An 11,740-nucleotide genomic window follows, 5' to 3' on the forward strand; every position below is an offset into this window, starting at 1 on the left:
TATTTTTTACTAATCAATTAAATGAAAATTTTTCATTTAATTATAAAATAGTCATAATTAATTTGTTATTTAAAGTGTTTTTTTAATATTTTATTTATATTCTAAGTTTTAATATATATTTCTTTAGAGTGTCATATTTATCAAAGAGCATGTTTGCCCTAGTGGAACTGGGCCTGACATAGAAATCTTTTGTTGGGGGTTCGAATCCCCCCAACAGCAGGAAGAAAAAAAGCTTAATTTTGACCGTTGACCGCCTGTGTTGACCGAGCGTTGACCGGCGATATATCTCTGCTGCACCCACCGACACACCGATATTTCGCCGAAATATCGCCTAATTCCAAAGGGAATGATTACACGTAGCAAGGGAGTTCCGAGCACTGTGGCAATTATCTGGACAATGCTGAGGGAAGTGACGCATGGACTGACACGTGGAAGGTCCCTACAATTACTACTCCTCATTCACGTCTACCAAACAGGCCTTTGGGATGAAAATTATATACGTCAATTCCAAGTTTCCAACCCAACACAATTATATTATTCACCTAAATCACACTAAACCCAATTTCCATTTTTTTGGTGCATCCAACCTGGAATATGTACATTTTAATGTAATTCCTGCACAAATGAGAAAAGTGAATAAGCCATCTTCCTCGACATTCTTCTTGTAAATTGAAGAGCAAGATTTATTTATTTATTTATTTATTTGCATTTTAAAAACCAATGTGAAATTTGTCTTTTGATTTTGAGCATCCATGATGCCGATATGTACATTTCAATTACCACATGAAGCAGGAAGTTCAATCTTAAATACCGAACATCAAGCAGAAACCACTACACCCAGTAGATGTAGATTTTAATATTCAATGGGTTCATTCCAATTGCCACATTATTTTCAGCAACCAGAACTCAAAAAAAGCCACACAAATAACACGATTATAAGGATATGGGGGATCGGATACCTTATTTTATTTCCCAGTATAATTTTGAGACAATCAAATTCTGAGCTGCAGAGTCTGAAATCCAATAAAGGAGCTTTGGAGTCTATGGTGGTGTACCGGGATGAACCATCACCTTCCAAATTAAAATTCTAGGGCTATACCACAAACAGAATTCTGAGATGTATTGGGTATTACATGATGAATAACCCAAGAAAACTAGTACCGTAGAAGAGCTTCAAAGGGAAGAGAAAATGGGAACACCCGGCAGGGTTGCGCCTGCATCGACATTGAAAACGTTACCTGATATGTATCGTGAAGAATCATGAATCAAGTATCGCACCAGGGATGTCAATGCAGGGTCCGATGTTCCATAGGCCCGCAAGGGGCATGTTCTCTGAACCACAGTGTTGAGCCAGTCTTTTTGCATAAGGCCCGCAGTTATCTCCGATTTGAATATTCCAGGTGCTATTGCATTCGCTCTAATATTGTATGCCCCCAATTCCAAAGCCATTACCTGGAATTGTTATTATTTGGAAAAAAAATAAATAAATAATCATTCTTCAGTGCCAGACTCAGATGAGTGTGTAGGAATAAAGGTTCTACAACATTTTTGCATGGAAAAACAGTTGAAGATGGCAGGAAATATACAATAAAATGTCGAATCGAAATAAGTATAATGCTATATAAACACAAGCCCTTAACCAGATTTACAGAAAATGACTTACATCTTGGATAGACAAACTGTACGTATCATGCAAAAGCGGAGAATAATATTGGGATTTTTTGCATGGGAAGCAAGGTGAGAAGAATATTGACTTTTTGTACATTGATTTTTATCTTCTCTTTTTATACATTTTATATACTCCTCATGCTTATTAAAAAAAAAAAAAGACAAAAATAATATTAAAAATTAAAAATAAAATAACAAGACAAGCATAATATAGTGAACATAAACATTTGACTACATTTTCACAATATATTTAAATCTAACGTTGAATTTCCTAACTCACCTTTGTTTGCCAGAATATATTAGAAACAAATTTAAAACATGTCAGAGATATTACCTTTGTCATGGCGCTCAAGCCTGACTTGGAAGACACATAGGCTACTGCTCCAGGTGACTGTCCCCGATTAAGAGAAACAATGGAAGAAATATTGATGATTGATCCTCCATTCTTGGCATCCCTCATGCGCATACCGACATATTTTGACACCAACCATGATCCCGTCAAGTTTGTCTTCAGAGTATTGTTCCATTCCTCCTCAGATATATCCAGAGGAGAGTTCACATTGCCTAAGGCACACAGGGCACAGGGCATGGGTTAAATACATCTACCACGCATTACGTTCACAAATATTAGCAGAACACCAGAGATAAATTAAATGAGTAATATTGATGAGAAAAATATATGTGATTGACTCGGTATAGATACCCAGTTGACTTGGTATAGATACCCAGTTGACTCGCTGATTAGTTTCAAATTTCAGTTAGAACTGAATGAAATGAAACGTGCGCTAGAATTGACAGTATGAGAAAAACAAGGTTTCCAAAAGTCAGCTGCAAAACGGGAAATTCAGGATACAGGAATATCAGGATCGTGCAAAATCAAAATTTACCTCTAATGCCCGCATTATTTAGCAAAACATCGATACGTCCAAAGGCCTCCCAAGCCTTCTGAACGGAGGCGCTGATGGAGGAGCCACCGCTGGTGACGTCAAGTTCGACTACTACGGCTCGGACAGGCCTGTCAGCGTTTGGAGGAAGGTTCGAGTGGGTGAGGTTGTTGATCTCGTCGCAGAGAGACTTGAGTCGGTCAACTCGGCGGGCGGCCGCCACTATCTTGCAGCCGGCTTTGGCGAGGTTGAGGCAGAACTCGCTGCCGAGACCCGAGGAAGCGCCGGTGACCAAGACCACCTTGCCCTCCAGGTCTTGCCATGGCTCGAGGTGGTCCGCGACTTGGCATGCCATCAATGCGGTTCAGAATCTCCAGAGAAAGTAGGCACCAGCTCTTAGAGGGAAAAAAGTAAAGCAAAGAAAAATTGATAATCTGATAATAAATAAGAATGAATTAAAAGGGGAAATAAACTCCCTATATATTCTATTGCGACATTGCGTGTACAAATTCCATTTGTTTATGTATCGCCTTTGCAGTGAATCTAGTGATGATGCCATCGGATTGTTTGAAGGCAACATTAAAACAAAGGCGGCCCATAGTCCTAGGATGATGCCGTCGGATTGTTTGAAGGCAACATTAAAACAAAGGCGGTGCCATCGGATTGTTTGAAGGCAACATTAAAACAAAGGCGGCCCATAGTCCTAGGATGATGCCATCGGATTGTTTGAAACAAAGGCGGCCGAGTAAAAGGGCAGTGACACGGAAGTGTTTCTCAGCCCTTTTTAACACTTACAAATTTTTAAATATTAAATGTTATAAACGATTCCTATAATTTAAGAATACATTTGAAAATGATTTTAAAAAATATTTTTAGTAATTTTTTAAAGTATATTTAATAGTGATAGTATGAAGTGTTTTCGGTGTTTATAACACTTAAAATTTTCAATATTTAAGTATTAAACATATAAAAAATACTTTCTAAAATCACTATCAAATACGTTTTAATACTTGAATGATGAAAATTTTTAAATATTAAAAATAATAAAAGTGTTTTCCAAAATCATTATCAAATGGGTTTTAAGATTGCATTTAGAAGTGATTTTAAAAAACGTTTTTAAAATTTTTAATACTTAAATTATAAAAAAATTCAAGTGTTAAAAATATTAAAAACATTTTCTAAAATCAATAACAAATCGACTCTAAGTTTGTTATTGATACTTAATAAATCATATCTTTTATTATACATCTTTCTAAATTTAGTATCAAAAAAACAATTTTTCAATGCCTGATAATTTTCTCCATTGGTATAATTTTCCAATTATGTAAAATAAAAATAGTCATAAAGGGAAAATAATTTTTTAGAACAAACTTTTGTTTGGGATCTTGTATATAAAAAATAAATTTTTTGACTTATTATCCATAAAACTTATAATGTAAAAGTTTTCAAAATATTTTTTAAATATTTTTTCTTTATTTTTTCGAAAAAAATTGATAAATAAAATATGAAAATACTTTTAAATTATTTTTAAAATAACCTATTTTCACAACAAATTTTTGAAAAAACATTTTTTTTTCTCAAAATTTGGTCAAATATATTATCTAAGTTGGAGTGTGTCTAATATCCTTGTAAATGTATTTGGACAAAGTTTTGGATTTTTATTATTTACTTTTGCTTTTAACGGCAAAACTCACTTTAAAAATCCAAAAAATAAAATGAGTTTGGAAAACAAAATCCATACTTTAATCAAATTTAAATCCTTTAATTTTCTCATTTGTTTAAAGAATCCCATATTTGATGCCATTGATGAATAAGAAAAAACTTCTTACATCTCTTATAGGAATCATCTATCAATATTTGAGTATATTTTTTTTAGTGATACATGATGTTAATTGATCGAACTAAAATTGTTTAATAAAATCCGTCAATAGAAATGACAATTTAGACACGACACGATAATGCAATTTGAAAATGATAGGATTGTTAATATGCTTGGGTTTGCATGTGATTGTGTCGTGTCTTACTAAACATGTTTTATTTGGGTTTTATTATTCACTTTGTTTATGATTTATCTGCTTAATTGTATCAAAATAATTTATTTAAGCCGTATAAATTTAATAATTTTATACATTCAAATTATAAAAATTATAAATACTTTATTAATTATAAATATCATATAGTAAAAACATTAAATAACTAAATAAAATTACATTTGATTAGAAATATTAAAAATAGTTTATAGTTAAAATGTTAAATAAAATAATAAGTAAATATAAAAATTAAAATATTATCCTACTTTTTATATTATAATCAAAATTAAATAATTACATTAATTAAGATTAAAAAATTAAAACAACTAAAAAGTATTTTAGAATAATATATTTATAAAGTTAAAATCATGTTAATTGATTATTATGTCCAATTTAACCCATTTATTAAATGAGTTAAATGAATCATATTGAGTTACCTATATAATAAATGAGTTGTGTTTATGGTGTTTATGTCAGATGTTGATGTTTTTGACATGATGATTAAATAAGTCATATGAATTAAATAAATTTTTACTATTTTTTACTTTGAACACTTTGCCACCCACCCCTACTTGCTAACGTGCTTTTAAACAAAAATCTTACAATTTTCTCCCCAATCCTTATCCTTTTTCCCATCGACAGATTCCCTATTAGGAAAAGAAGTTCCTTGTATGCATCTCTCACCCCATTCATGGTTTTAGACTTCATATTTAAGCTTTTCCAAAAATATGTATATAAAATAATATATTTTCTCCCCAATCCTTATCCTTTTTCCCATCGGCAAATTCCCTATTACGAAAAGAAGTTTCTTGTATGCATCTCTCATCCCCATTCATGGTTTTAGAATTCATATTTAAAATTTTCAAAAAACATATATATATATATAATAATATATAAACTAATATATTTTATAGTGAATATGATAATTTCTTTTTAAAAAAAATTATATATAAAGAAATATATTTAATATTATATGTATATAGTTTGGATGGGTTTTGGATAGGGAATAGTGTCATTTCCCTGGGTCGGGGCTCCCCATCCCTAATCCGGCTCCATTAGGGATGGATTACCCGGGGGCACGACCTGGCTGATTTTTTATGCCATCCCTGCTGGAGGGTGGGCTGGGATCTGTTGCCCAAAGCATGGCCCATGGGCCCCAACATTGGTAAAATCTTGAAACCCTCTAAGATCAACATTTGTTATATGGGCCGCCAATTAGACTGCAGGCCTAAAAAACTTCTATAGTTTATGAAGACAGAACCCAACAGGCCCATCAGACCAAGAATCAGATTACAGCAGAAAGGTTTTTGGAAAGTAGAAGAGTTGCATGATCATGATGGGAAAGAAGAAAATGGCCCAGACCATTCTTAAAACTTGGAGGTTTGATAAAGTCCCAAAATAAAAATTCCCACTTTTCAATCAATTTCAAATTTCCACATTTTTCTCCACAACCAAACAAATAAATGAAAAGACAATTTAAATAGACCCAAATTAAAGAGGTGTAAAATTTGCTAAATAGAAATTGCCTTCACACTTGAATCAACAACGGAGCCCACTCAAACACCAGTGGTCTCTTTTTATTCCAGTGGGGAAAGGCGAGGGGCCCAAGCCCAAGACCAAACTTCTAAAACAAAAATAAAACTCAAAGGGAAGAGAAAATTGGGATACCGGGAGGGAACTGCCTGCATCAACAATAAGAATATTGCCTGTAATATATCGAGAAGAATCATGAACCAAGAATCGCACCAGGGAGGTCACTGCAGGATCCAAGGTGCCAAATGTTTGTAGAGGAACCATTTTTAGAGTCACATTATTCAGCCAACTTTTTTGTAGTAAGCCCTCTGTTATCTCTGATTTGAAGAGTCCAGGTGATATTGCGTTTACCCTCACATTGTACATCCCAAATTCTATGGCCATGACCTGTGTTGTTCACATTTGAAAAACAAAAACCAATTTTGTGGTAACCACGTATAATTTGCATAATCTTGGATTTGATAAAAAATAATTTCAAATTTTGGATTTGAAAAACAAAAACAAATGTGTTGTTCACATTTGAAAAACAAAAAACAATTTTGTGGCCATAACCCTCCTTGATGCCCGTCACGCATCCGTCTACATACATGTTTCGACACCAGCCATGTTCCATTTAAATTCGTCTTCATACCCTCACCCCACTCTTCCTCGTCCAACTCCAATGAATTTTTCACAGTACCTATATACCACCCCCATACAAGTTAAATATGTAACATTAGATTAGAGGGATTACATGTGTGGTTTTTCATTTAAAAAATCAATCATAAAGAAAATAAAATTGAATCAAAATTTAGGCTTACGCATTAATAACATTCAATGGTTATTTGATTATATTATTGATTTAGTGAAAATATTTTATATTATGGATTATAAATATAAATATAATAATACGGTTAAATAGACAAATACCACATCTAATCATATGATATTATTCGATTTGAAAACAAATGAGTCTCATAATTTTAAAATACGTATAAGATTAAAAAAAATCTTTATATATATCGCTCGAACTTTCTCTCCTATGCTATATAAAATTAAAGATGAATTTTTATATAGAGTTAAGAAACTTTCTTCCGAATAATGGAATATTAGATCACGAAACTACATGATTTTAGAAATATTTATGGTGGAATGATTATTTTTCATAAAAATTATTGTAGTTGTGCAAAAAGGCCCGCCGCATGGTGAACAACAATAATCAAAAGCAAATATAAATTACGTCTCACATCTGCAATTTTTAACTAACCACGAGAGTCAAAATTTTTCTTTTCTTTTTATTTCTCGAGAAAATAGAAGAAGGAAACCATAATCACCTCTAAAGCCGACATTATTTATCAAAACATCAATGCGTCCAAACCCGTCCCAAGCTTTATGCACGGACGCATCGATGGTAGGGTCATCAGCGGTGACATCGAATTCCACGGCCACTGCTCGGACAGTGGTGTTAGGGTTTAAAGGAGAGCCAGAAAATGCAGGATGGTTAATCTCGTCGCAGAGAGACTTGAGTCGATCTGTCCTGTGAGCCACCGCGACGATCTTGCAGCCGACTCGAGCGAGGTTGAGACACAATTCTCGGTCGAGACTTGAGGACGCTCCAGTGACCAAAATCACCTTACCCTCTAGGTTGTTCCATGGCTCGGGGTTGTTCGACTCTTGGTTCGCCATTGCCTCTGATCTCAGTTTATGTTTACTGTTTATAGAGAGAGGCAGAGAGATAAAATAAAGAACAGCTGCAAAGAGTATTTATTTCAGGATACCGAAAAGGGAAAAAATAACGTCATTTAAAAAAATATTAAACTGTTGTAAAATAAGGACAAATACAATGCAAATAAAAGTAGTAGAGATTAAATATATCTTACTTTGATATATAATAAGGAAGAAGAAATCAGAGAAGAGAGTTGAGAGAATGAAAAAGAGAGAGAGAGAATGAGAGGAAGAATTTTTCTTTCTTTTTCTCAGGATGCTTTTACATGGGGGTGGGGTAAGAAGCCTTTTATAAGCTTCATAATATGAACTCCCATTACTCATCTTAAAGATGAGTAAATGGAGTTCATAATGGCCATCAATGTGGTCATTCATTACTTTTCATTTACAACACTCCCCCTTGGATGACCACCATATTAAAAGAATACGCCTCATTAAAACCTTGCTAGTAAAAAACCTTATAGGAAAAACCTAGCGAAGGAAAAAGAGTACAATATTCTTTTCTTGGTATATTAAGACTGCCTCATTAAAAACCTTGCCAGTAAAACCCAGTAGGACAAAACCTGGACGAAGGAAAAAAGAGTACAATACATTAACACCCTTTTACAAGCATACTCCCTCTCATGTCGATATCCTTGAGTTGACGCATTCCAATCATGTGTATTAACTTCTTGAATGTTGAGGTTGGCAATGATTTTGTGAATAAATCTGCTAGATTATCACTTGAGCGTATTTGTTGCACATCAATTTTACCACTCTTCTGGAGTTCATGTGCATAAAAGAATTTTGGTGAAATGTGTTTAGTTCTATCTCCTTTAATATAACCCCCTGTTATTTGTGCAATGCATGCAACATTATCTTCAAATAATGTTGTCGGGTCACCTTTGATAGAGAATAGTCCACATGATTCCCGAATATGCTGGATCATAGATCTTAGTCATATACATTCACGACTTGCTTCATGAATTGCCAGTATTTCTGAAAGATTTGATGATGTGGCTACCATTGTTTGTTTGACAGATCTCCATGAAATAGCAGTACCATTGCAATTAAACACATACCCTGTTTGTGATCTACCTTTATGTGGATCTGAAAGATGTCCTGCATCTGCATATCCAAGCAATTGTTGTTTTGATTCCTTTGAATAGAATAAATTCATATCAGTAGTTCCGCGAAGATAACGCAATATATGTTTGATACCATTCCAATGTCTTCGAGTTGGAGCAGAACTGTATCTTGCTAATAAATTGACATAAAAAGCAATGTCTGGACGTGTATAATTGGCAAGATACATAAGTACACCAATAACACTAAGATATGGTACTTCAGGACCAAGTAACTCTTCATCCTTTTCGCAAGGATGAAATGGGTCCATTTTTCACATCAAGTGATCGGACAACCATTGGAGAACTTAAAAGATGCGCTTTATCCATATAAAAACGCTTCAAAACTTTCTTAATGTATGTTGATTGATGTACTAAAACTCTATTTGGAAAATGCTCGATCTGCAGGCCAAGACAAAATTTTGTTTTTCCAAGATCTTTCATCTCAAATTCCTTTTTCAAGTAATTTGTTGTTCTTGTGAGCTCTTCAGGAGTTCCAACAAGATTTAAGTCATCAACATACACTGCAATAATTGCAAATCCGATTTCTGATTTCTTAATGAAGATGCATGGGCATATAGGGTTATTCACATACCCTTCTTTTAGCAAGTATTCACTAAGGCTTATTTGTGCCTCTTCTAGGGCTATAGATTTATCAATTTTAAACTGATCAGTCATTTTGATGGCCTCTTCTAGAATGCCAAGTTTTTCTTGGGTTCTCCTCTTTCGGGGAGTTACATCCTTTGAGCCGACATGTCTACCACACTTCAGGCGTATCTTAGATTCATTTGTTAATTGTCTTACAGGGACATCAATCCGTGCTAGAGTATTTGCAGCCGGGATATGTGACTTTGTCACTTTCTTTGTATCAATGAATGCATCTGGTAATTGATTTGCAAGATTTTGCAAATGAATGATCCTTTGAACTTCTAGTTCACATTGATTTGTACGAGGATCAAGATGGGTCATAGTAGACGTTTTCCAACTAATTTCTCATCGTTCTTCAGGAATCAACTTTTCTCCCCTTAATGACGGGAAAACACTCTCATTAAAATGACAATCCGCAAAGCGGGTTGTAAAAACATCGCTTGTCAAAGGTTTAAGATATCTTATGATAGATGGAGAATCAAAACCTACATAAATCTCAAGTCTTCGTTGGGGACCCATTTAGTGCGTTATGTAGGTGCAATTGGTACATATACTGCACAACCAAAGATTCGTAAGTGAGAGATATTTGGTTGTTTTCCAAACACAAGTTGTGAAGGAGAGTATTCATGGTAAGCTATAGGTCGAATACGAACTAAAGCTGCAGCATGCATAATAGCATGACCCCAGGCGGAAGTAGGTAATTTGGTTATCATTAGTAATGGTCGAGCTATTAATTGGAGACGTTCGATGAAAGATTCTGCTAAACCATTCTGGGTATGAGTATGAGCAACAAGATGTTTAATATTTATCCCTACTGACATGCAATAGTCAATGAATGTTTGAGAAGTAAATTCGCCAGCATTATCAAGACGTATTGTCTTAATTGGATAATCTAGAAATTGTGCTCGTAATCTGATTATTTGTGCAAGGAGTATAGCAAAGGCTACGTTACGTGTAGAAAGGAAACAAACATGTGACCATCTAGTAGAAGCATCTATTAAGATCATAAAATAACAAAATGGTCCACATGGTTGATGGATAGGCCCACATATGTCCCCATGTATTCTTTCTAAAAAGATTGGTGACTTAGATATGACTTTAATAAAAGATGGTCTGATTATCAATTTATCTTGTGAGCAGGCAACACATGAGTATTCATTGGGCGAAAGAATCTTTTGGTTCTTTAGTGGATGCCCATGTGAGTGTTCGATTATTCGATGCATCATTGAAGACCCTGGGTGACCTAGTCTGTCATGCCAAAGGACAAAAACTTTTGGGTCGTTGAACTTCTGGTTCACGACAACATATGATTCAATAGACTTTATAGTTGTATGATACAACCCATAGAAGAAAGCCGGGAGTTTTTCCATTATAAGTTTCTGGTCAGATATAATGGAAGTAATGTAAAGATATTCTATATTATCTTCATTCATAGTTTCAATATGATATCCATTTCTGTGGATATCTTTAAAACTGAGCAAATTTCTTCTGGATTTGCTAGAATATAACGCGTCATTTATATGGAATCTAGTTCCATTTGGCAACGTTATGTTTGCTCTTCCAGAGCCTTCAACTAAGTTTGTAATACCAGATATGGTACTTACATTAGCTTTTATTAATGTCAATTCGAGGAAATATCTTTTATCTCGAAGAATTGTATGCGTGGTCGCACAGTCTGCGAGACATACATCATCCTCATTCATCTTGAGACCAAATAACACATGGATTTCATATATAACAAAAAAACAGGGCATAATGTAAATAACAAAGTAAATCAGATGTAAATGTAAGACATAATAATATATTATTATATATATAAAGTAACATCAATCAATGTTAATTTTTTCATCATTTATCAAATGGTCTGTTTTTTCATTGGGACCTCCAAAGAAATCAATGTCATAGTAGGTTAGGTCTAATCCATCACCATCGGTAAAGTTCATCTCTATCTCTTTTCCTTTAACTTTTATTGATGCTTGGTAAAGGTCGACCAAATGTTTGGGCGTACGACAGGTACGTGACCAATACCCCTTAATACCACATCTATAACAATATTTCTTATGATTCTTAGGAGGTTTATCTTGTAAATGCTTCCCATTTTCTTATTTTGCCTCAGTATTGTTCCATTTCGTATTGTTCCACTTCTAGTGGTGCAATGAGGCTTTCATTT

At 34.1% G+C, this 11,740-nt stretch overlaps 2 protein-coding genes across 2 annotated transcripts; both read right to left on the reverse strand.

Annotated features, from left to right (window-relative positions):
- Window positions 1-817: 817 nt before the first annotated feature.
- LOC100253435 (uncharacterized) lies at window positions 818-3,340 on the reverse strand. The gene is made up of 3 exons (XM_002282699.5): window positions 2,556-3,340; window positions 2,003-2,232; window positions 818-1,452 (listed from the first exon to the last, which is right to left on the reverse strand). The coding sequence occupies exons 1-3, from the start codon at window positions 2,905-2,907 to the stop codon at window positions 1,174-1,176; spliced, it is 861 nt and encodes a 286-aa protein (XP_002282735.1). The 5' UTR covers window positions 2,908-3,340; the 3' UTR covers window positions 818-1,173.
- A 2,884-nt stretch (window positions 3,341-6,224) lies between these two features.
- LOC100255068 (uncharacterized) lies at window positions 6,225-7,780 on the reverse strand. Its single transcript, XM_059739359.1, is given in 4 exon segments — window positions 6,225-6,256; window positions 6,259-6,566; window positions 6,668-6,794; window positions 7,429-7,780. Coding segments are annotated over 4 exon segments (819 nt in total).
- Window positions 7,781-11,740: the final 3,960 nt, after the last annotated feature.

This window comes from Vitis vinifera, chromosome 8, assembly GCF_030704535.1.
Source record: "Vitis vinifera cultivar Pinot Noir 40024 chromosome 8, ASM3070453v1".
Classification (NCBI taxonomy): Eukaryota; Viridiplantae; Streptophyta; class Magnoliopsida; order Vitales; family Vitaceae; genus Vitis; species Vitis vinifera.

Excerpts from the sequence above, each read along its gene's own strand:
- LOC100253435 (XM_002282699.5), bottom strand. The coding sequence starts at position 2,907 with ATGGCATGCCAAGTCGCGGACCACCTCGAGCCATGGCAAGACCTGGAG. Across the intron at positions 2,233-2,555 it reads AAATAATGCGGGCATTAGAG|GCAATGTGAACTCTCCTCTG; the intron begins GTAAATTTTGAT and ends TGTGTGCCTTAG. Across the intron at positions 1,453-2,002 it reads GCTTGAGCGCCATGACAAAG|GTAATGGCTTTGGAATTGGG; the intron begins GTAATATCTCTG and ends TAACAATTCCAG.